Raw genomic sequence first — 27,014 nt, forward strand, 5'->3', positions numbered from 1 at the left:
TTTGGGGTAAATAATGATTTATTAATCCACTGTTAAAACATTCCTACTTCATTCACAAACTGGCTTAAGCAAAAAAATTGTATTTATAATCAAGTTTATCTTAATATATCTTTTTATAGTATAATTTATAATCACATAAAACATACCAATGTTTTGACTGAAAACAAATAATGGGCAGCCTATAAGCAGTAAACATCTTGCTCTTTAGAATTCCAAAAATAAGCTCATAAAGCAAAGAAAAGATACTGGCGATGACGATGCCTGAAACTATAACATTAATTTGCAAAATCAAGAAATGATTGCTGATTTTTGGGGTACAGTAGTTTTGGCTATAAATAGATGTAGCTCTTTGCATGACAATAATACAGAGATACTTTCTGAAATGAACATAAGGCACATTACTGTGAATATTTTGTGAATGACTGAAAAATCATTAAATGCTGAACTGAATTTTTAAGTAAATCTAAATGCATATATCAACCCTGACTGTTAAAAGTTATTAGTATACTGCTTCTAAATTATTGCATATATACAGTATAATTACAAATGACAGCCTGGCTTTAAAGTTAATACTTCTGAAAAAGTGAGATTCATTGCCGAAATGCTGGCACCCTGTGACCCAATACATGAACTATAAAGGTAATCAACTATGGTGTCACCATGTTTTTACATGTAAAACATAATATCAATGGACTAGCATGAAGGCTGGCTACTGCGACCTTCATATTTATATGATATGTTATAACATGCTAATATTTCTACAGCTTACAACAGCACTTCTGAACAATAGAATTTTTTATAGAAGTGATTGACACCAATTTTCATTAAAAATATCCATTGTCATTAATCTATTTTTTGGCACAAATCTTAACAATTTTCAAAATTTTGTATATCACATCTATGTTGAACATCATGCACAGGAGGAGGTGGTTCCAGTCCAGTGGCCATGGATGGAGGGATCTAAGATTATCAGGTGTGGATCTTTATCTGGTGTGTTTCTTGCAGTAGGGTTTACCTCCTTTGGCATAGAAAGGCTGACCTTCTAGATTGACTCCACAGGTCTGAAAAGTAGACTCATAGGTATTAACAGTCACTTGAGTAGATGTATTATGCTGCAAAATTTTTCTTGGAATAATCTCTAAACATAAGTCCCCAGTATCTCATAAGCTTCCATAATTTCTTTTACAAACTTAAGACCTAGATGAAAAATGTCTTCCATGTTAAAAAAAAGAAAGCATTGAGCAGATGATGCAGTCATTTTACTTACTGAACAATTAAAACACTCCGAGTGGAAGTTGTTGCCCATGGCCTCTACCCAGTGGTCCCCAGGTTCGATGGGGAAGTCACATCCCTTGCACATAGTCTGGAACATTTGCCTCCAGTCTGAAGGTTTCAAAATAGATAATTCATAATGATGTGCAAAAAGGTATGTAAAAAAATAAATCAATAATGAGAGCAAGATAATGGGAGTAAATACTATAAGAACTTAAAAAGGCAGGGATTTTTTACCAGGTGGTAAATTCCAGGTGAGGGTGGGGCTTATTTTGTACAAGTGTGAATACCTTGAGGGCTAGCAGTCTACCTGTGGTCATTTGTCTCCTAATCCCTATACACTGGCAGTGATTTAATACACAATACATGGGTGCACTACATGAATAGAACTTTGACTTCCTCTACATTGCAAGTGAACCATATTCTGTGCCATTGCACACAGATTTGTGTATGTAGCAGTAATGAGTTGTTTTTGCCAATTGTCTTATTGATAATATGTTGTGGTAATGAGCACCCAAAATTTCAATGAACAAGCTAATTAGAGAATTTGTATCTCCCTCTTAAGGAAAAAAGTAGAACATGCATGGATCAGGGGGGGGGGGGGGGTGTCGGGGGGTCCAGACCCCCCCCTCCCCCCTTGGATTTGCAGATTATTAACTGTATATACTGAAGCAAATAAAAATTACTTTGGACCCCCCACATGTCATAACTACTGGCATGAAATTAGGCGCAGATCCAAATACTTTGTGCTTTATGTGTTATTCACCTCTTCTCATTGGCCTTTTTCTACATACCGGTATATTTTTTTTCATCTGACCAACAAATACTTGTAATTTATCTGAAAATATCACAGATTTCCACTGTCCTCGTAACATCCAATTTCTTCGTTCTTGACACATTTGATATTGTCAAAATTTTCCAAAAAACATGTCTAATTTAGCCTTTACTTAACAGTTCTTACACTAATAGATTTACCATGTAATTATATAAAGTTTGCCAATAACCTGTATTATATGTAATAACTCTCCATATGCTCCTGTGCTAAAAATAGTGCACACAACTTTTAATACAAACAGGGAGTAACTCTAAAACTTTGATCATGATCGATGCCAACAAACTTCCAATTAACTTTTGATAAAAAAAAATTGATCAAGATAAAAAAAAAACAAACAGACGGACACTTTGAGAGGGGCTGGGTGGGGCCAAAGGGAGTTATGGTATAAAATTTCATTGCAAAAGCTTTTTGAGATATCCCCCAGAAACAAAACAGTTACACACAGACAGAATATATGAATTTATGTCCTTGACCTTTGACCTTGACCTCAATTTATATAGGGGTCTTTCTTAGGCTATGTGGAGTTGTGGTATAAAATTTCATTGCAAAAACTCAAAGGCTTCTCGAGATATCGCCCGGAAACCAAAGTGTTATAACTGACAGAATTTATGACCTTGACCTTTGGACCTCAAAATGGATAGGGGTCTTCCTTAGCCATAGAGAATTTTTATGTAAAATTTCATTGCAAAAGCTCAAAGGCTTCTCGAGATATCATACAGAAACGAAAGTGTTACAGATGGACAGAAATACTGACAGACAGTTAGACAGATAGACAAACAGACCCAAATTAATATCCCCCACTTTCAGTGAAAGCAGGGGACAAAAGTAGCGGTCATGAGTCGGAATTTTTTCTAATGTAGCAGTAATGTTGAACTCCCCAATACTTAACCAAGAAGTCCAACTTTTCCTGTGTTGGAATTGACTTTAAGACAATTTATTAGAAGCAAAAAGTAGTACATAAAATTTGACCTCAATAAATTATATTGATTTGTGTTGGTATGCATTTATTATTATGATTTTTTAATAATATTATTTCTTATTATTAAGTAGAGGAATGTACGAAAATTGGTTTGTGAAAAAATTGCCATACAATTGCAAGACATATTTTAAATTAGAAGTTATTGTAAATAAACTTCATCTCAGTAATGTGTGTCAAAATGTTCCAAATATTTAAAAAAAAATATTTGTAAAGCCATATTTAAAATTACTTCCAGTTTGTATGAAAAGTTCCTTGACTCTGTTTTAGCAATTGAACTTACTCCACTATCTAGTCACTACAAGAGTAAGCGGAATGTAGTGAGTGATAAACGCTGACCAGTACCTGCATCCAAATTATCACTTCAGAGAAGGAAATTTAGCTACCATTCCACAGATGCATCTTTTAAACTTGATACAAGTAAGCGAAAACTTCTATCAAATTAAATTGTATAATTACCATTTTCACAATAAGGATTGCCATCTTCCAAATGGAACTGATTTCCACCAATCGGCTGCTTACACTGGTAACAGAGGAAACAGCTTGGATGGTAAGTCTTCTGTAGTGCATTTACACACTCCTATAACAGAAAGAATAAAGGAACTCCATAATCATACAATAGACTAAAACACTCCTACACTACATCATCAAACAATAGACACACACACTCCTAGCACAGAAAGAGTCAAGTTACTACATCATCATACAATAGACACACTCCTATAAAAGAGAGAGTCAGGTTACTACATCATCATACATTAGACACACACACTCCTATAAAAGAGAGTCAAGTTACTACATCATCATACAACACACACACTCCTATAAAAGAAAGTCAAGTTACTACATCACCATACAATAGACACACACACTCCTAAAACAGAGAGAGTCAAATTACTACATCATCATACAACACACACACTCCTATAACAGAGAGTCAAGTTACTACATTATCATACAATAGACACACACACTCCTTTAACAGAAAGAGTCAAGTTAATACATCATCATACAATAGACACACACACTCCTATAACTGAGAAAGTCAAGTTACTACATCATCATACAATAGACACATACCCCTATAACAGAGAGAGTCAGGTTACTATATCTTAAAATTAGGCCCTTCGTAAAATAAAGTTTATCCTCAAATTTTTCATAGTTCGACCCATGCACAATGTATCTCCATTTAATACTGATTAAAGTTCAAAAGCTTTTATGAATTTCCAAAAAACTACAACTACTTTAAAAAGAGTGTTGTCTGGTTTATAATAACAAAATGATTATTTAGTGTAAGGGTATTTAATCTAAAATATTTTCCCACACTTTTCCTTGCACTCTGGATTCAGTCTAATCTGGTCAATTTTCATGGAACTGGTAATATCCAGTTTGGACTAATTATATTGTACTAGACAACTTGCATTCTAAAACTATTCTTATTAGCTTAATGTGTCACTGTTCTCAGAACAGTGTAGTAGACCTCAACATACCCCTACGATGGGTTTTCCACACTTGTTGCAGGTTGGAGCAAAGTATTGCTCATAGTCCTTTTCACAGTACAGGTATCCCCCCTCCTCCACAAATCCTATGTCCAGCAGTTTTTGTCCACACCTAGGATTCTGACACACGAAGTGGTCAGGGCACCAGGTGTTACCCAGGGCAACCACAAAAGGCCCTCTGTAAAATAGAACAGATAATGGTAATGATAACAAAAAGTTATTTCCCTTACAAACAAACTTTATTTTACAATGTCATGTATATCTTTACATTAACAAAATGAAAAATATGTATTTTGAGAAGTGTCTGGTAAATAAAACACTGGCCACTGACTTGTAAAGTTGCATCGCTTGTAGCTATATGCCTTCTTTTAATTGAACTTTTGAAAGCTTAAAGTTAATTGTAGGCCAGTGTGCATAAACATACAGCTGTGAAAAGATCAGATTACCCAAATGAACAGAATGATTTCTCTACCTGATAGAAACACTACAGGATGCACAAATAGGTATCCTGGAGATTCCGGGGGGAGTCTCTCCACTCTTAAAGACCATAGCTTCACCCTTCTTGGCCCTCACAGCATTGACACCAGTGGGGTTCCTGGGAGGTCCCATTTTAGGACCTCCTGGAGCAGCAGGGGCTGGGGGCTGAACTGTTGGGGTGAAGGGCTTGGCAGCTGGAGCACTTGGAGGAGTCCACACCCCTGGTTTGGGAGCTGATGGTGCAGCTAAAAAAAAAACTAGGTAATCTAAGATTACGAAACTCACCTCGACGAATGTTATCTTTAAGTAAGGCAAATTTCACATCATATTCTTTTTTTAGTTAGTGTACATCCCAAGATCAATATCCATGCAAGTTTGGTTTAAGTACGACTTACAGTTACTTGGAAATGGACCTGTTAAAAAACATTTATCCTGTTTACTAATCAAGAAAATTTTGGTCAGTTCCAACATCCAAGGTAAGTCTGGAAGTTTTCATCCTTAGATGCACCATCTATGCAAGTTTAATCATAACAGGCCATAATGTTATATAGCTACTCCAAAAAAAATTATCCTGGTCACTCATCTGGAAAATGTAGGTCAGATTCAGAATCCAAAGCAAGTCTGGAAGTGACCATCCCTAGCTACAACATCCATGCTAATTTGGTTAAAATATGGCTAAAATTCACTCATGTGGAAAATCTAGGTCAAATCCAGCATCTGAAGCAGGTTGGTAAGCGTACATCCCAAGATGCATCATCCATGCAAGTTTGGTCCAGGTAGGGCTTATAGTTACTTGGGAATGGACTTGCTCCTAAAACTTTAACCGGAGCGCCGACGCCAGGGATATAGCATAAGCTCATCTCGACTTTGTCGAGGTGAGCTAAAAATGTTTATGTGATTGATTTAAATTGCAGCTGTGCATGTTTGCATACAAATAATGAGGTGCATATTTTTATCTTAAATTTTACATAAAAGTCAGTAAGAAATTATCAACTATTTCTACTTAAAAGTTAAAATCATACTTATCTAATGTACTTGCCAAAGAAAACAAATAATCAAAATAAAGGTTGTTTTCTGATGTTTCAATTTAATAGGGTCCCAAATATTTACTTCACATATACATGTATGTATATGGATGCAGGGGCCAATGTGCAGAGCAATGGAAATATTCTATACATAAGAGGAAGCTAAACATAGAAGGAAATCAGGTAATAGGTAGATAATTTTACCTGGTGCTGGGGGTGGTGCCTTTGGTGTTGAGGGCTGGTCCCTGTAAAAAGTAAAACATTGTATTTAAGGACAGTATTAATGTCACTAAAAAAATACTTCAGGGATATTTCTCAGAGATTTTGATTTTTACTTTTCACTGAATAAAAAAAATTTAAATGCTATATGCTATTAAATTTCTGAAGTGAAGTGTATGCAATGCTCAGCAGGATACCAATACATGTACTTCAATCATTTAATGCAAAAGATATCATGAGGGTGAATAAATATATAACATAAATTTAGGAATATCACTGACTGCAGGTAAACACAATGAAGGTCATGCAATAAATATGAACACTACATTCAGATTTTAAAATTTCCTGTCTGTGCCAATTCAAAGACTTTGAATGCATATTTATAAAACTGTCTACAAAATTACCCCGCAATTTTTTTTAAAGGGAGTGAAGGTCTGGCATTAAAAAAAACCCAAACTTTTAAAATCTAATTCATCCATCATGAGTCCCCTCCCCCCATTCCCACCTGGCAAGGGCATTGGCACAAACATGAAAGTGTGATTAATGCATTACCCTGCTCCCAACTTCTCTTGGAGCATTTTAAATGTTCTGGAGTGAGTGGGTTTATAATCATCTTCATGCTTGGCTGACTTAGGAGTGTCTTGTTCATGCACCATTTTGAATGTTTCAGATGGACGATACACAATCTTCCCTTCACTGTCCAAATCGCCACCTTTTTCATCTTCTTCTGCCCTGAAACACGCATGCAGGTTTCTAGGTCTACTCTCGCTTCATGCAGATTTCAAATACAATATACATGTAATATGCATTATTTTTAGTTTTCTTGACTTTCAAATATATTGCAAGATTCAATACTGACAAGCATAATGTGCATACTTGACTGACTCAAACTTAACACAACACTTATTACATGCAGCTCTTAAACTTCACAGTTTTTTAAGAGTTAATTTAGTACAGATACTTGAAATATTTTCCTTAAGTACCCCTATTATAAACGCTTCCTGACTAAATCCCCCCATTATAAACACTTCCTGACTAAAGCTATTAGGCTTTTCATATCCCTTTGTTACAGACGAATGAGGCCAAAAGGTTGATAGCATGGCTATTTAATCATTTATAGCATGCCTCTAAATCCATGTTGATTTTTCATTAACTGTGTAAATACAGCATGTCTTGTAAGATTGTTCATGTGAATCTGTAGGATAAAAGATTTTGTGTAGCAACAAAGAGAAATCAGCAAATAATTTTTTATGAAGACCAAAAAAAAAAAAAAAAAAAAATTAAAATACCCTTGCAAGTGTCTGGTACAAAATTTTTCTTCCAGAAATCTAGTAGTCACCTTGAATTTCACCTTCAGATATTTGCAATTAAATGAAAAAACTACAATATATTATATTTACAAACTTAATGAATAAAGAAAATTTAAAATATTGAAATGTGATGCAGTAAACAACTCTGTCCATAATAATACCTGTCTAACTTTTAATTAAAGGTGTGCAAAGGATTTTGATATCACTAATCCATGTTCTACTAGTAACTCAGCTGTACTGTACAAACCATGGCAAAAAAATATTTTGTTTTTACTTAAAATTATGCCTGTAAACTTCATTGCTAATTTTGTCAGACAACCAATGAACAAGTACATGCAAATCCAAACAGCCTGACTGGAGCACTCTGTCCACTCAAACATGCTGCACTTAAAAACAATATAAAAATAACACAAAATTAATCAAACTCCAGAATGATGCAACTCCATGGAACCCATCTTAGAAAGGGCTACATGTCTCCCTCTTCTCTCAAACTTTGACAGTGTACATATTAAATCAATTATTAGTTTCTTTTTTTTATCCAAAAAACTTGCTTCTTTACTTAAACTAACTACCCCCTTTTGTTCTTATCAAAATTTTGTCCAACATACTGTTTTTCTCGAGTTTTAGGATGCACATAATTTATGTAGAAAAGTTCTTTTTAGATGACAAATCATCCATTTAGGGCACCTGCATCAAATGATAAATAAAAATGCACTGTCAAAGTTTTTGGTATAGGAGACACTTGTGTGATAGCACCTTCCCAGTGAACTGATCCATCTAACAAGCAGAAGTTACCTCCAGGGTGGACTTGGCTCGGGCTTAGCAGGGAGATCTACAAACAAAATACCAAAGTCAGAATTCCACGTATGTTCTGAACCTCACTGTGAAACCCCTGATGCTTCGTCAGCCTTCCCTCTTTATAAGGCAAATCAATGAAATATCTTATATGAAAAGTAGAACAGAGATAAGTTGTTTTAATGCCATTTTTTGTGATATTGTTTTACAGTATGAATTTGGTTAAAATCAAATTTTTGCTTCAGATGCTTTAGCAATTAGAGACCAACTCAACCCTACACAAACTGACAACACTTCAATTCACAGCAACTTCAAGCTCAAGCCTGGATTTACAAACACCGTAATTACACAAACACCTTAATTACCCATATACCATGGTGTTTATGTGTCTGATTTCTAGAGATGGATGACAGAATTCAAATCATGCAAAAGTAGGAAATATACTAAAGCCTGGACACAACTGCAAGCAATCTAGTTAAGACATAAGTGTAGGTAGTTATGATTATACACACCTTACTAGCTTGCTAGCACTTTTGGTACTTTCCTCTGAATAGAGTCCTTGGGGGGTATTGAACTGACGTGGTTTGGCATTATAGTTGTTTTGTGTGGTGCTTGGGGAGACACTTCGTACCACTTGTCCAGGAGCAGGCCGCAAGGCTGAGGGGGGTTCTGAAAATTTGGGGGTGTCATAAAAACTCTATGGCATGCATGGTACAATATGCACTTAATTTTGGATGCAGTTTGATAAGAATAGATAATTTTATTAGTAGACTTGATAAAAGCACTTTGAATTAAACAAAAATATCTGTTTTGAATATCTTTAAAAAATGGAACAGAAACATTGTGTGTAGATGTAAATTTTGCATCCGATCATAAAAATGACCTAAAATGACTTCATTCATGGTAATAAATAAATATGCAAGCTAAGGATTTTGAACTGAATCATATTATAATACTACATTGTACAACATATCAATTTAATCTACATGTAATATTCTAATTATGGAGAGCTTAGGAAAAATACAATTTAAATCTGTTCAATAAATTAAATATAAAAAGAGATCAATGAAAAGAGTATTCAGGTCTTTCTTAATTAACAGGTACAAACTTACTTATGTAATTAGATGACACTCTACAGGACAAGCTTTGTGGGGAAATGCTTACCACTACCCAAATGAAAACAAAAATTGTTCTCAGCTGACTCAGAATTTTTTTTTAAAAATATCGATGGTTTGGGAAATTAAAATCTTCAATAAAACTGAAACCTTCATTCTTTGCATAATTCAGTGAAATTTATTAGTCTTCAAATGACTCAATGGCTCTTTTAAGGTTTAAATTCAGGATACGTAAGGAGCAGGTATTTAATAGCTTACTAGTCTTTTTGGCAATTGATCATAATTATTCACACTGCATTCTTAAACAAAGGTGCAGTCTACTCAAGGTATAAAACATGCTCTCAACAACAGGAAAATGTCATTATGCATATCATGTTAAAGGACATGCAACAGGGCCAACTTCACAAATAAATACTGTTATTATGCAACTACAAATACTATTTTTTTTAAAACCATTTCCGATTCCCACCCTAACCTGTTTCCTATTCTCACCAAAACTTCCTCAAAATAATTTTCTCACTATTTCTGAGTACATAATAATGATATGGAGTGCCTTATATATTACAGTATTTTCTACTGATTCACTATTTTAAGAATTTTGCTCCATTTCCTACTTTTTCAATGACAACTGTCTTTTCCTTTCAATTCATATGAAAAGATATTCTTTATCTAAATGAATTTTTTTAATGTAATTTTTTCTTAAAACATGTACCTTTTGGCACAAGTATAAACATTTTATTTTGAAAATGACCTTCACATTTCATTTTAAAACAGCCCAGAAAACAGTTGAAAATTGCTTTAGTTCTCATACATGTTATGTATTCTCTTGAGTCCCCCCCCCCCCACAACACATACACACCCTCTTTCATCAGATTGCTCTACATACACTCTCTGTGTAACATCTAAGATTCCTGATTTCTTTACCTTGTCCACTATCCATCATGCCTTGGAGAAACTTGAAGGACCGTGACTGATAGTTAGAGGGTGCTGGCTTCTCTTCATTATCAGCATATTTCTGTGCAGCAGAGTAGAAACCTGGAGTCTGAGAGGGAGGGGGTGGGGGTGGGGCAGCAGGTATCCCAGAGGGTGCTGGTTTCCTGTATAAAATGTGATATCTTATCATAAGGAAACAAAACAAGGAAAATGTTTGCCTTAGTATTCAACATTTTTCTAATCTAAGAATTTGAAGTTTATGAGGAAATTTCTTTTTATTCTCAAGGAAGAAAAAAAAAAGACATACGGGGAGAAAGAGAGTTGACTAGTTTGCTGTGTGACAGAATCCACATCAGGCCTGGGAGCTGGAGATCCAAATGGTTTAGCTGCTGTATTGTAATTCTGAATAAAAAAATTCAGATCTTTTATAATATTCCTTTTTTAATTCAGCTTGGTAATATTTATATCCACCTTTAAGATGGAACCATACTCTTTCCTTGCTTGCACTACACGTTTACACTTTCAAACCAAAAAAAAAAAAAATGAAAAGAATGTTACACATAACCCTTTTTTCATTTTAAGAAGAAATACCTATTGATAATTGTCTAAAAATTGTACTTTCATTTGTTAACTAAAAAAAAACCTTTTCAATTACAGAAAAAATGTGCTTCCCTCTGAAACACTTAAAACCTATGCTGTAATTTTTCAGGAAAAAAAACCCAAAGTGCTGTGTGAGGATAAAAACAATACCAGTGATAACGTGAATTTTTCACTCTCTTACATTTTTGAAATTAGGAAACTGATTTGTCTGAAAATAGGAATAAAAGGAAAGGCATATGTAACAAGAATACATCACTGACTGATATACAATATTCACATTTCCTTTTTGAACCCTGCTTCATAATAAAGATTCAGTGGCTCCAAACAATGGGAACTTGTTCTCCGCATACAATTATTTTGCAGAGAGGATAATATTTTTTGATAGGAAGCAGTAAAAAAACTCTTTCCTGAACAAATGAATTTTTATATTATAGAATAAATAGTGCACACACACATTCTCCATCATATGATATAAGGGGGTGAACTGAAAATTACCACAAGCTATGCAGTCTCTACGTAACCCCAAAGTAAATCTTGTGGTGAATTATCGTCCTATATCAGCATACTGTCAGACATTGTTTACATGCTTGTTATAAAGTGCTTCCTTTGTAACCTTACATCACCTTATGAACCTATCTAACATTATATGACTAAACCCAACTCTATTCATATTTGTCATTTTAAACAATAAACATATACTTTAACCACTTAAAATTCATTTTTATCTGTGTCCAGCATACAAAAAATTAACATCCTTTATGACTATCTCTCCATCGATAACTTATAGTGTAACAACAAAAGATCCATATCACCTCCTTTTAACAGGTAAATGTTAAAATAACAGCATCTACTTGTTTCATACCTGGGGGCCTGATGGAGGGGCACCAGAGGGGCTAGAATATGAGTTGAATGTGGGGGTTGCAAACTTCTCATAGGTGTGCTGAGGAGGTGGGGCACCCCTGCAAAAATGGAAATAAAATTTGTAGCCATAGATTCTATAATCTCCAGACAGAATTCAAAATTACTTCAACTTGTACAAAAGTGAGGAATCTTTTTTAACTTAAACATCTTAACAGGGCTATACTTTCTATACAGTATTGTAATATTAAAACATGGGATTAATAGAGGATTCTGCATGTATTAATGCGCAACATATGATCATAGTTTAACACTAGAAATTTCAGCTTCAAAATGTTTGTAATTTTGGTTAACACAATTAAGACTGCATACTGGTTCATCATTCAAATTTGGAAATGTATGCCAATGTATTCCCTGCTATAAAGAAACATCTAAAAGTTCTTTTTATCTAATATATACATGTATAAACTTATATTTTCTTGGACAAATGACATCCCCTACATAAGTGCTATAGCATTCCAACAAAGTGATAAAATCTTACATATATTTAGTTCATAAATTCAAGTTACCTACTACAATGAACCGAGCTTCACATATTTTAACAGAATTTTGTAACAAGTATTCAGTGAAACTCAATTTCTAATTTACAATCTGTAATGTGTTAGGGATTGTTGTACATAAATCAAATTCTGAAAGAATTTGTCCAGGTAATGATGCCTATGTAGGCAGAATATTTCAATAAAACTTGCACTCCCAGGTACAATATAGAATCTAAAACATCATTCATTCATAATGTACATCAATACAGTGAACCCACTGAAGAATGTTCTGGGTATACATGTTTTTCTGTGTGCGTATGTGTGTGATTAATAAGCCAAAAGAATGTGTCTGCTTCCCATCTAGGCCTTTATGAAATCTTATCTGATACACTCAGAAAGTATACAGCTATGTAACAATGTACACCCATTGACACAATGCTTTCTCAGCAGATCTCATATTAAAAATCCTCTGTTTCTAAATTACTTGTCGAGAACATGATAAAAGTAAGTTCTCTCACAAAATGGGAATCATTCAGAATTGAATTAGCTGGTAAATTATAGTTCGTTATCATTACTTATCTTTCTGGTTCTGTAAAAACATTTTAATTAAAAATCGGGAGGTTTGAGAACTTGAAGAATATTGTCGATGTAGTGTATTTTTATGCATTCTCAAACTCTTAATCATAACATGGTAAATGCATCAGCTCTAGTCTGAAAAAAAAAATTCAAAATCAATGCAAGTTTTAGACTAATCAATCAAGTATTCATGGTTTTTATTAAATGTCTTGACTCCTCACTGTGGAATTACATGTATTGATGTTTAAAACATCTTTATTCAAATCAAACATTTAAATATTACCTGTACCTGTGTATTTTTACTACCAATTAAATACATAAATGAGGAATTTTTGTGTAGATGGAGAAGTTGTGTATCTATGATCTGCAGTTCTTCTACCTCCCAAATGTTCATAAGATAAACTAATGTAAGCTCTGATGGTCTATCATATACACACAGAAAACAGATGTTTCTCGGAACTACTGATAGACAGATATAACAAGAAGGGAAAAATAACGATGCTTATTGATTTGTTTGACCAGTAAGTCACAATAATTATACATCTAAAATCAAAGTGCTGTGTTAACCCATGCTGCAGTGATTGAATTAAAAGAAGAATCTACATACAACCATTAAATTTAGCCTTACTAATTTACGAAGAATTGAGTTAGCAGAAGATTCAATTGATCGTAATTTTTTCAGATATAAATGCCATCTGCTATAACTTAGCTTTAAAGAGAGATTTTCACACCTATAAAACATTTATAAATTGGCAAAGTTGCATATTATATAGAACACCATTGTTACGACTACTACTATTTACTGACAGGCGGTAAAGAACCTAATGGTGGATGCACCTGACCTTTCAGCACTTAGAATGACATGGAAATATGGGAATATCTTATAGTGATAATCCATTACAACAAGATGATGTATCTGACTATTTTAGCGCTATCTCTATCACTGTTTTTTTTCCTCGTGGAGATTATTGATGGTTATCATTAGATTATGAAGCACTGCAGAGATTGAAGCAATTCAAAAGTAAATATATACTGTGAACAACAAACAATTTTTTAAAAATGTCAAATCTGACTCTTTCTTTGAAATTAAAGTGTGCAAAAATCAGACAAACATTAATAGCTAGTGGACAATTCCATTGTCAAGGCCTCAAATCGAGACAGAAGCCAAGGGGAAATTCTTATTGTACAATTCTAAGTAATGTTTTATATTCCACAAAGACAGGTTAAATGATGCCATAACTGAGATACAGCAAAACATCTGTTACAAAGTACAGTGCCATGCATTATTTGCATCATCATATCTGATTTCAAACAAATTCTCTGTGGGCTAGTAAAAACTACCTATTTCTTTTCAAACATTTGACCCATAAACTTAACTTTTACATTTTAATAGTATCAGGCAATTCACATCAAACACAACAAGAAGATTTTCTGTCTAAACTAGAACTGAGTCATTCATTATTTTTTTTCAGCATTCCCGTACTTACCGATTAGTGATAGACTTTTTTTCACGGATTCTTGAATTTAAAAGAAAAATATGAATTGAAAAGGAAGTGCATGTACTTTAATAAGCCCTGATGAAGGTGCTGGGTGAAAGATTCGTTAAAAAATAAACACTGCACTCTAGATGTCTCAGGATAACACTATATTATTATGAATAAACATATGGGACTTTGGACCCAACCACCCTTTTCAGAAAAATATTCCATAAAATATAATTCAGCTGCATACATGACAAACATGCAAATCAGAATTTATGAGCCCATGGCCAAAACAAAATGCACAGCTTTGCTCTTTAATTTTGTGGCAAATAATTCATTAAAACTGACAGCTTAATATATTTTTTTATAAACCCAGTGCTTTCAATCTGGATGAACGGGGGAAAAAAAATGCTTCACATCCCAAAAAATCCAAGGATGGTCATTTTCATTCCACATACACAAGAAGTAAAAATTCATAATAGTGTAGGCAATAGGGAATGGGACACATTTTGATCATAACATGCACAAAATGACTTTGCAATGAAGATTCTAAAACCATCTGTAATGACTTGTGATGTACCTCTGCAGAAGAAGATCTAATTTGTTGCCAGACCCAATGATTAAGTCCTGGGCTTCCTTGTGTTTGTGATTTGTAGTCTCATGGTTACCAATCTTCAGAATTATGTCCCCTTGTTGGAGACCACACTTGGCTGCCAAGCTTCCTTGGTTCACCTGAAATAGGGGGGAAAAAACCTTGATTTTGAATAAATGAATTGGAACTGTATTCAATTTCCTGCTTAATTTCAATAATTATTTTGAAATCAGGAAATAAACTGATGTCTCACTTGGGATAAATTGAAATAAGCACTAGCATATTTTTCTTTAAAACTTTGAATAAAATGATGTTCAATTTCAATTGAAAGAGAAGATAAATGAAATTACTAAAAATGAAAAATTATGATGCACTAATTAGGTAAAATACATACTAGTGTGTAATATGATTTAAAAAAAAAACAAATGTAAAAACAAATAAACTGTAAATCCACCTTCTATTATATGATCTCTCTCTCTCTCTCTCTCTTAGGAAGATTACATAGGAATATAAGGAAAAGTATTGTTTGATGATGCCAAATACAATAAACTGTATAATCTTTTCCCAAAACAGTGGTTAAACTCTAGATTCTGCCAAATGAAATAAAATGCCAAAAACTCTTCTATTTAATCAAGTTTTCAAAACTAAATGTTGTAACTTTTAGCATGAGCAATTTCACACCCCCACAAAATCTCACTTCAGATAAAGTTGTCTGATAATTTGGATCTTCATGATAGATAAATGATTCTATATTCAACATAAGTCTAAAAGATCACATCTTCCTCCACTGATCATTATTATCACCAGTCTGAAAAAAAGTTATTTTAACTCTGATGCCTGGCTGAATGGTTAGCAGGAAGATAAGAAATGTATACAAATCCTAACAGGTATGTGCCAATGATTACTTTCCAAGAATACCTCCACAGATATTGGCAAGTAATGGCAACACATTCCCTGCTGATGTAACAGTTTCCAAATCATAGAAACAACTTACATCTGTTATTGCTGCATACTATGTTCTGTTCTTTGTATATAGTCATTATAGGTACTCTCTACACAACTATTCATCATAGAAAGGGTAAGTAATATATAGTACGTTAACCCTGTTAACTTTGATGGTGTATCATTTATCCTATATTAATAGTTGATCCTTTTCTGACCCTGTTGTAAAATTCAGTTCAATCTACGGAAGCTGCAATCATGAAGTTAATTATAATATATGATTCACTGAACAATAGAAAGGGATTGTGTGAAAATGCCCAACACTGGAGCCCTGCACATTACTAAAAATAAAAGAATGAATTCAATGTATTATAATGCAAAAACACTGTGAGGATATTACTGAAGTTGCAGTTTAGATTGACGTTAATCTCCTTACACAAAGAGGTACAGTCTTATAACATACATCCATCAAATATTATCATGTATTATTATACACTATCCTACCTATTATTACTGTATGATAAATACACAGAAAACTGTGATTTACAAGTCAATGCATAATAATTAAGGTGTGTCAGTAACAGTATTTTTAATTAGTTCATCACGTAAGGCGACACAAAATTAACGGAGTGGAAAGAGAAATTCACAATTAAGAAACCGGTTCAGAACAATGTTTCTTTCAGGTGAAAATATTGTTTGGGTCATCAGACAACAGTCAAACTGTCAAACTCAGGTCAGTCGACCGGAAAAAATTACAGGTGTGAGTGCAGGTGTCTGCTCAGAGAGGGTGTGTCCTTGAAGTGGAATCAAAAGTGCCGGCTCTTACCTTCAGAATAGTCAATGGGCAGCCGAATTCTTTTCCACCTTGCATTCGAAATCCCCATGGTGTTGTGGGATCAACTCTCTCTAATTTAGCCTCCAATGTTAGAACAGAAGCCATGCTTTAAAAGTCTTGTTTCTGTTTAAGTGTAAGCATGTAAACACTTTTTCATACCCCCCAAAATGACACACAGTTCAATATTCAGCAAGAACTTTTGCACACGGTACGTTCTTCCGAAGGATATTAGCTGGTACCCATACTTTCACGTTAATTCATTATTAAATTTAAGGACTGAGAACTAGTTGTTTAGAAAGGTTCCGAATAGGTCTTGATGGGAACGCCCACTTGATAGGAAATGTGTACTTATAAGGCAGTACGAATATAAATATGCATTATTTATGCTTGTTAGGAAAAGGGAAAAACACAAGAATTAGTCATGAAAGAGTGATTGAAATCATAAACTTAAAGGAACAGAAACTGTCAAAGTGAGATAACGAATGTGGTCGAAATATTTTGCCTATCATGCAGACAGGACAGGTGGATCTAAGTTTTCTTCCTACAAATTTACATTTGTTTAAATTACTTCTCTGATGGAAATTGCTCGTATTAGATGTGGAATTTGTCAGAACTCTTTTAATTTGCATAAACATTTAGACAATACTCACTTTTTTTTATGAAAAAAAAAATTGAATGAAAGACTATTTCTAAAGTCCATATATATATAGGCTAATTGATTCGAATAGTTCTTATTTTATATCACTATCGTTATATTTTAATTTTTCTTCTTTTTTCATATTCTACTCACTAAACCATCCAAACTGTTTTCCTTTATTTGGATTCTATATCAAATACATTTTTTAGACAGACTGGACTTGTAAAAGTGTTTTGATTGAGCTCTCTCTCTCTCTCAACTCAGAAATTGGATGGATTTGTGTTAATATTTTTCCTGTTTATGCATGCAATTTAATTCTGATTTTGAAACACAGATACTCACAGATATTTATAATTATTTTATTGTATTAATAGTTGTCCATTAAAAAGGAGCCTAATTAATTAAGGCCTTAACTTATTTTTTTACAAGATGTTTTTAGTTGTTGGAGACAAAATGATTACCCCCACCCATCCCAACCCCACCCCCAAAAATTACCACCACCACCACCACCACTCACACTCATACAGTATTTAGATATCAGAGGGTATACATGTGTACTTAAGAGTATGCCTATAATTTTCCCCAACAGCTTGAGCAGGATAGACCAACAGATGGCCAAGAAGTTTCTAAGATTTTATCTGACTGTAGGGGGGGGGGGGTGCAGCTTGTCTTTATAAATCTAGGTTAAAAAAACATTTGTGTTGTGAGGTTGTTCGACTCAGTAGACCTGCAAATCCAAATCTCCTAGATTTGTAAACATTATACTCATTGTATTTAGACAGTCTACATAGACACAACAGATGCCAGCCCAATCCTTCACAGTACAATGGATATGTTCTGGTTGATTAAGAAATGCAAACTTTCATTAAAACCTGCTGGTGATAAACTGTTGTTTACATAAGCAGTAGCTGGGGTCAGTGTTCAGGCCAACATTAAAACCCAGCTCTCTGATTCTCTATCAGACTGTTATGTATCACATTAAAATTCACTAATCCTCTCTCTGTGCCAAGATACACTGGTATTTAAAAACACAATATCAGGGGACAGCTCTATACAGTTTGAGAGTAAAGTTAGGGACCTTAAAACTTCACCTCCAATATCACAGAATAGTTTGCTTTGAATTTCAGGACTTTGACCCGGCCTTTAAAGTAACAAAAAAAATCTTCAAGCAAATGTATAGAAATTCCTCAAGAGTAAAAGAGACATCTACATTTTGTATTCTGTGCTACATTTGAAATACATGTAATATTTGATTGCAATATGAAGCAAGGTTGTACCTTAAGTAATACACTAAATGCTAATGTATGAAACCGTATAGCATGTTATTTTAGCGGGGTGCTAATTTTGGCTTATTTTAATGTTTTGGTACATGTAGTAACCCCCTAAAATTTTAATCGCTAAAATAATCAATATTCTTCCTACTTTTCTTTTGCAAGTTTTCTTTTGTAAGGTGTAAAAACCATGTGTCGGCTAAAATAAATGATGCAAAAATTATTAGCATACCTTTGAGCAAGCAAAACACCAAATTTTACACCCGCCAAGAAAACCCGCTTTACGGTATATAAGGATATGACTGGGGAAATACTGTAATTTATATATTGAATAAAAGTGACATTTTTTCACAGTGTGAAAAAACATCAATAATTATTATAAGTTAGTGGAATAAATAAACCATCCTGATAGACTAAACTGCCAAATTTATCCAAATTGTTGTTAAAATCCATGTTTACTATTTTCACTCTTAGACTAACAAGATTCATTCAACTATGATGTCACAGCTTATTACAATGCATTATGAAAAGAGAGAGGCAAAGGGAAAATCAAATGGAAAATTCAATCTGTAGTTGAATATGGAATTTATTTCACAAACAAGACAAGATTTTTATTATATTTTCACCCAAAAATATAAAAAAAATCCTCTCCCACTCATGAAATAAATTCTGTATCCATGCAACTACAAACCATTTAATAATTACTCAATCTTATCAAGGAAATTATTTTATCAGTGAAGAAAACTTGAGGGTATATATGTGGGAACTTTATATTAGGTTTGTGATACTATTTCTACATGAAAGAAGTACATTTCAGTTTTCTCTTTGGAAATAAAACCTATTTATAATATCCCTGTACTTTTATTCAGACTTTCAAAAACAATGCAATAACAAGTGTTATTTTCAAATTTCTATTTAACAGATTCTACAGCATAGTAATACATAAAGCAACTTGTAAACATTTCAACAGGCAATCATATCTATATAATAACAAAGCAGTGATAAACTTCTCAAAATATCAACTGACCAAACAAAATATAGGTAAATAGGTGAATGTCCATATTCTTATATTATGCTCTAAAACAATATCAAGGTTATCACATTTCACAACAGATTAATGTTAAATGTACACAAATTCAAAAGATAATTAACACCCTGTTTAACCTTAAGTAAAAGATATGACAGACCATGAATTCAAACAACTAGATTTTAGATTCACTTAATATCAAGTGCTCTTTCTTAGTTTGCATCTTTATATAAGCATGACATAAGTGGTAAAAATAAATTAAACAAAATTGTTATTCATCATATCTTGAAATATGTTTGCAGTACAAAAATACATAAGGCACAATTATTTGGTTATTTGTTTTTGCTGAACACATATGACAGTATGTATAGCCCTTATTGTTTAGTTTGGGGGGAAAAGTTTCAAAAGAATAATGCCCAACAATAGTTTCTTCAAATGAGCAACTCATTTGCATCAAATATGGAGCATGTATACAAAACAAGAGCAGAATACTAAATACCTGATTACTACTGTATAACTGAAGAAACACAAGGGTGTACTGGGTTTGGATAGCAGGTGCTCTAATAGTGTGGGGAGGAGGGGCCTGAGGTGTGATGTACCCTCTTACCCAGCCCTGGAGCGATAAATTATCAATACAATAAACAGGGTATGTATAATTTATAATAAATAGTAAACCTTATAGGTTAATTATAATTTGGTAAAAAAAAAAAAAAAAAAAAAAAAAAAAAAAAAAAAAAAAAAACAGAACACACAAAGGATATACAAAGAGTGTAAAACATAAATATTTGGAGAACAAATTGCAGCTATATGTACACAAAGGCTACACTATATAAGGTACTGTATAAAGGGAAATTTTCACCCCCATTTCATTTTCGACCCTTTCACCCTACTCACAGGTGGGTGAATTTAAAATGGGGCGAATTCAAAGAACACAGTATAATTTCTTAAATAAAACTGTGACTGGGGAAATTTAAAACAGGGTAAAATTGCTTGCAAGTGTGAAAGGGCAAAAATAACCCTGTATACAGTATTTAAAAGATGGGGGAAAAATAATTTGCATGAAAATTAGCAGATGATATATACTGCAGTTGCATCAAATATTTTTATCAGACAGGTGTTGGTTTTAAATGTACATGTATAAGTCATACCTCAGTAATTGCACATTTGGAGAGAATACTTTTGAAATGTCAAAAGAAATGAAAACAAATGCATGTGTTAATATACTGACCAATTGAAACAACCTGTAAATACTAAAATTGACTTAGATCTATTGACTAAACCCTTCATAACTTTTAGTTTCCCTAATCCTCTTAACTGAGGAAAAATATTACTGGACAGGGAGATCAATCTATTCCAACAAAAATAAATATATTTCAGGAAAAAACAAACTCATATGCATAGTTCTTGGAACAAAACACTTAAGAGCACTTGAGCAGATTAATATCTGGATTTCTCTTCAGAAAAAAAGCACAATAATGTCCCCCAAAACACCAGTCTGCAATGTTGGTATACAGTTTGTGTAGTATATTTTCATTTTTGTCAAGTGCATTATCCAGTATTCAGAATTGAGTTCTCAGTCAAAATCAGAATCTTTCATTGATAAACTGGAACTGCCTTCATATTTGGACCTGGGGGTTGGGCAACTTGTTTGGCATGCACTTCACAGTATAATCTCCCATCTACCACAAAGTACCCTGCAAAAAGGAGATAATTTCATCAGTCAAATAATATTTTAACATATCAGGGGAAAAAAAAACTATTCCAAAAACACCCTTATATTATGCTTCCTGTAAATTTGATCCTTTATTTTTCAAATACAAAACATGATGAGAACAGCCTATGTAATTGAAACTTTATAACTGACAGCTGGCATTGATAATGATTTATGCTTAACCTGTCCTATGCTGAAATTGCAGTCAGTGTTTTGAGAGAGTGCACAACCCACAGGTTAAGGTTGCTTTATATAACAGAAATATGATGAGAGAGGTTTATAATATTAGACGTCTGTGCAGGTTCTACATAAATTCCAACAAGTGAACTTTGACCTTACCTTTCTGTTTCAGGTTCACTCCACAGGAAGTACATTTGAAGCATTGTGGGTGGTATGGTACTCCTTTAACTCTCACAAACACTCCTCTGCAAGTTTACCGAAAAATTCTTATGAAAGTTAATACCCGGTACTTAATTTTTTTTCTATATAATGCTAAACAGCTTCAATCTTTTGAAATAAGAAAATAAACTGTGATCGTGCATAAGTAGAGAGAAAATGAGAGAAAAGTTAAAGGATGTAAACAAAAATTTAGATAGGATGTATTAACCAGTACTTACGTAACAAGCATGTTGCAGTCTCCGCAGTGCATATTCTCTTGGTGAGGTTTGGAGGGGGATGGAGTGACTGGGTCTGGTGCCCTAACAGAACGGAAACCAGATGGCTGGGCTGTAAAATACAAAATTTTGATATTTGATGGGTCACTTGATAAAACCGTTATTTAATTTATTAGCAAAATTTAATTATTCATTTTACATTTATTAAATAATTTAAATTTGTTATGAACAAACCAAGGCAATTCACACCTATAAGAGACACAAAACTGCAAAAGGATTAGATGCTCACCAGAATCAAATGTTGCAAGCAGATATATACACTCGGTCAATATGATTTATAAAGATTAATTTGAAGGAAAAAACTTGATCATTAGAATCATTAAAACAACAAAAAGTGCAAACAATTCATTTTCACTCCACTCCATTGAGAATTGCAATAATGCCACTCTGAGAAACATGAAGCAACAAAAATAAACAAATTCTGCTATAACTGTAAATCCCAGTATTTGAAACTATTTAATTATGCTTAATTTTACAAGGATATCTACATACTAAAATAGAGTTTTTAGTAAAAAATAATGGGATGTAACTTATTATTTAAAATATTTACTGTATGAGTAGGATATGGGAAAAGGTAGTTCTCATATAAAAATACATCTATTTTGTCTCATAAAAATGAAGTTTCAAAATGCAAGATTTTTTTCAATATTACATATATGAAAGTGACACAGTCACTGTAAAATGATTCTCACAATCACCGATAATCTTATACTTCTAATTTTGCATATACAGTATTATACATTTCCACCCTTTCCACTTTGACTTGAATACTTGTATTACAATTTCACTAATAGTGTGGACTTCAAGTGGACAGTGACAAGTTTATTATTTATACTCGCATTACACTGAACTGTCAAACAGCGACTTATGCTGCACATTTCCAACCTATTGGTGAAAATGTCCCAACTACTTGACTTAAAAATATCAAGTTGAAAGCCTGAAAAAGGTCTAGGATTTTCTTATCTTGAAAACTTTTTAACATTTATTTTAGTTTTCTCAAGTATAACAACTAAAAACAGAAAAATAGCACAAAAACCACAACATACTGAGCTTTGTTTCATTTGCAACATGCAAGTTAGTATCATTTTGTGATATGGATTCCGGTTGGTTAGAAGACAAATTTTGGGTGTCACATGACAGATGGTTGTCAGAGGTCACAGGGGTCACATCATCAGCTTCAGAGTTCACAACAGGCACAACACCCTCAGGATTGTCTTCACCTTCCAGTGGTTGATAGGTGCCACTCATTTTAGCTCCAACTGGAGTTTTAGCAATGTCTAATCTAAAAAAAAAAATTAACATACATGAAAATGTGGAAAGAATGTTTCAATATACATGTACAATGTACATGAAATGCACTTTTTATGCTAATTAAATGTTTATATGTACATATTAGACAATCTAACATGTACAGGGACTTTGTAGCAGTACATCTGCATAAAAGTTTTGATAAGAAGATCAATCTTGATATAAGAGGGCAATGCCCTCAGAAATGGAAACCCTGCGGCTAATTAATACCCTATTTCATTTATGCTAATAACTAGACTCACCCCTGCATTTGCTGTTGAATTCCTGCAGTCTGAGCAGCATAGGTGTCTGCTATGTTATTAGCTGAATATAATCCAATGGGAGAATTAAACTGAGCATGGACTACATTGGGAACTGCCTGTTTGGGGGACTGTGGAGTGAATGGCTTGCCAGATCTGTTGTAGCTGCTTCCTATATTCAATGGTTCCTATAAAAACAATGTAAAGGTCAATGTCAGGTCATCTGATGGTCAACAAAACATTCATATGAGGACTAATCTAAAGAAATGTCCTGGCATCCAGTTTCATTTTATTCAGCACTGCATAAACTTAAAACAGAGCAAAATGCACCCCATCTTAATTCTGACTAATAGGGTCTACATGTAAATCATTGAAGTCTCTATATTTTTGTTAAACACAGGGATTAATGCAAAACATTATTAACAGTGTGCAAGCTTTTAAAATATCTGATTACTTCAGGAATAATTCAAAATCCTCAGTCTGGAAGAAAAATTAAAAGAGAGATAAAAAGAGCAAACAGTTTTGGTGATGAAGATGAACTTGGGAAAGAAATGTCATTTTAGAAATCAGTTACACCATGAAAGGCACAACTTTGCTCTATTTCTTGATATTTGAAGCATAAGGATAATTTTTTTTGACAGTATACATAATAGGTAATAGATGGAGTCAGGACTTATATTGCTCCTGCATGTGCTTTTGGATCAAACCTCATCTGTGCACCGTTCAACCTTAAAATGGCATACTGAAGGCAATGGTCAATAGTTGAAAAAATATGGTAAACACTGTATAGTTCTGTAAATTGATCTGGAATTGGTTTTGTGCAGATATATGTGCATGTATCAATGGTAAAGGTATTTTCAATGAATTCAACACACATTCTGGATAAAGTAACTTGTTCTGTGATGTACAACATTATTTTGCCATAAGGGTTGTCTAGACATGTTTGAATGTCTTTTAATTCCTACAAGGTGGAACTTTTGGTCAATTTAACAGGTCAAGGTACACAATTAAAGGGTTTAGTGTTTGGATTTCTGAATTGATAAAACTTACTCTTAATCATCAACAGACTATACTGCAAAGCAAATGACAATAAAAGCAGAAAATTCTCAACAAGTACTCACAATTAATGTCAATGTAAACAATGCAATCTGATCACTTCAACATAAATACAATGTTTATATATGCACCTTTCTATCACTCAATTTTACAGAGTCTTGTCACTATCTAACTTGACTTATTTTGATACCCCAAAAAACCTTATGTATGCTATTTAGCATGAAGCCCTTCTTTATTAAATGAAATGAAGCAAACTTACAGGCTGGTGATCTCTAGTTAGTGAGGTTTTCTGTACAGTCTGAACTTCATCCCCTGTTGCTGTTTTGATGGTGTTCATCTGAGCTGGCCTAAGGTCAGACATGGGGGTAACTTTGGGTTTCCAAATTTTGACTGCACCTCTACAATGAAATGATTTGTATTCAAAATGAGCTCATCAAAAATGGCAATTCCTTTAGGATAAATCTGTGGAAATGCAATATGAAATAATATATTGTTCAGTTGATATACGGTCACCCTTGGGAGCAAATATCATGAAAATGAAACCTTTATGAAGAACACAATTACAAAGCTCTTCTAAATTCCCTTTTGTTCAAATTTAAATACATTTCCCCAAAATACTGATGATGACACTTTAGTGACATACTTACCTTTGCACGGTCATGTTGATGACATTCCCTGCTCTAATGATTTCCATCTTGGCCTGTTCATGTGACAGACCATCTGCATTGGTGTTATTGATGTAAAGGATGCCATCACCTGCTTCCAATCCACTGCGTTCTGCTACACTTCCAGGATTGACCTGAATTCAAAAAACTACTTAAGTGCGACTACTACATTACATAAGTGTATAAGTGTACTCTTTTAAATAAACAGATACTAGTTTAAATTAAAAGAGCTTGATTTTGCACTGTGTAAATTTGTTATTTATCAACAGTTGCTAACATACTAATTCCTCTGCCTTTGACTAAACTTACAGAAACTGTTAATCTTTAGTCTTGAACCCGCCATCAAATAATTGCCCCCCAAAAAGAGTGAAATAAATCACCAGCAAGATGAAAAAAGTTCTCCAATGTGTTTATTCTGACATTTTGTAAATACTCAATGTTCCAATATATTTTTTATTCCCTAAATGATAAATAAATACTGATCCTGTATACAGGTATACAATTTGTTACAGTAGTCAGACACTATGAGTACTTTCAGTACTTTCATTTTGAAATTACTTCTAAAGTTAATTAAATGTGAAATACTTAAATAGATATCTGAAAAATTCAGCAAAGCAATATGATATTAGCCAGACACATGAGGTTTTCTTCAGAATATATATATTTGATTTTTCATACGATGGAGTTGAAATCTTTGATTTGCACATGATAATTCAAAAGGAAACCAAAAAGAGTGAAGTAAATCACCAGCAAGATGAAGAAAAGTCCATCAGTGTGTTTATTCTAGCATTTTGTAAACACTCCACGTTTCATCGCTAAATGATAATTAAACACTGATCCTGCATAAAGGTCTTGAACAGTCAAACACTTTTCTAGTACTTTCAGTACTTTCATTTTGAAATTACCTCTAAAGTTAATAAACATGATAAACGTGAATTACTTACATAAATCTATAAAATTCATAACATGATTTAGTAGTAGTAGTAGCCAGGCACATGAGGTTTTCCTTCAAAATATATATAATTGACATGTTGGCGTTAAAATCTTTGATCCGCACGTGAAAATTCGAAAGGAAGACGTATCCGCTTTCATGCTCTTCAGCGGCAAACCAAATATAGAGCAAGATTCTAATCGCGAAAAGCCCCGTTGCTGGGAATTTGTTTGCAAATAAGCAAAGGATACTTGAAATAACCATTAAACGATTGCTATGTAAGATGACTTATTTTTAGAATCTTTAAAAAAGAATTGAGAACCCGACACTTTCGGAACACCTGCAACTTTTAAACATTTTCTAATCTTACCGATTGTATGGAGAGGGGGGTACTGAAATCTACCCCTCCCTGGAGCCGAAATCCCCAAGAGATCCCTGGGTCCGGGCGGTATAACTGTACCGTGAGGGTCTCTGCCGGTTGATATTCGATGTTGGACATCCTGCCGTCTGCTGGTGTCTGTGGGGTACAGATATTACTTTCACTCCACCGAGGGCATCTGGTACCGTTTAGCTGATGTATAGGCTCATTTTTTGCACACGTTCCCTTTGTTGTTAT

The 27,014-nt window shown here is 33.6% G+C and overlaps 1 protein-coding gene across 1 annotated transcript; it reads right to left on the bottom strand.

Moving 5' to 3' along the window:
- On the bottom strand, positions 1–27,014 carry LOC133184561 (PDZ and LIM domain protein Zasp-like). The gene is made up of 21 exons (XM_061319649.1): positions 26,769–27,014; positions 25,450–25,601; positions 25,062–25,200; positions 23,750–23,934; positions 23,246–23,481; positions 22,143–22,251; positions 21,865–21,950; positions 21,415–21,508; positions 16,871–16,985; positions 15,091–15,242; positions 11,919–12,015; positions 10,764–10,858; positions 10,448–10,620; positions 8,921–9,077; positions 6,856–7,035; positions 6,289–6,329; positions 5,055–5,304; positions 4,574–4,760; positions 3,543–3,663; positions 1,268–1,383; positions 1–1,061 (listed from the first exon to the last, which is right to left on the bottom strand). Exons 1-21 carry the CDS (start codon positions 26,895–26,897, stop codon positions 984–986), a joined length of 2,892 nt encoding a protein of 963 aa, XP_061175633.1. The 5' UTR covers positions 26,898–27,014; the 3' UTR covers positions 1–983.

This window comes from Saccostrea echinata, unplaced genomic scaffold (assembly GCF_033153115.1).
Source record: "Saccostrea echinata isolate AGI-Se365-2 ecotype Australia unplaced genomic scaffold, CSIRO_AGI_Sech_v1 ptg000010l, whole genome shotgun sequence".
In the NCBI taxonomy this organism is placed as follows: Eukaryota; Metazoa; Mollusca; class Bivalvia; order Ostreida; family Ostreidae; genus Saccostrea; species Saccostrea echinata.

What these genes read in the sequence shown, in the direction of transcription:
- LOC133184561 (XM_061319649.1), bottom strand. Translation starts at nt 26,897, where the DNA reads ATGTCCAACATCGAATATCAACCGGCAGAGACCCTCACGGTACAGTTA. An exon ending in ATCAACATGACCGTGCAAAG is followed by an intron (nt 25,201 to 25,449) that starts GTAAGTATGTCA and finishes ATTTCATTGTAG; the next exon opens with AGGTGCAGTCAAAATTTGGA. An exon ending in CAAGAGAAGTTGGGAGCAGG is followed by an intron (nt 6,330 to 6,855) that starts GTAATGCATTAA and finishes TACTTTTTACAG; the next exon opens with GGACCAGCCCTCAACACCAA.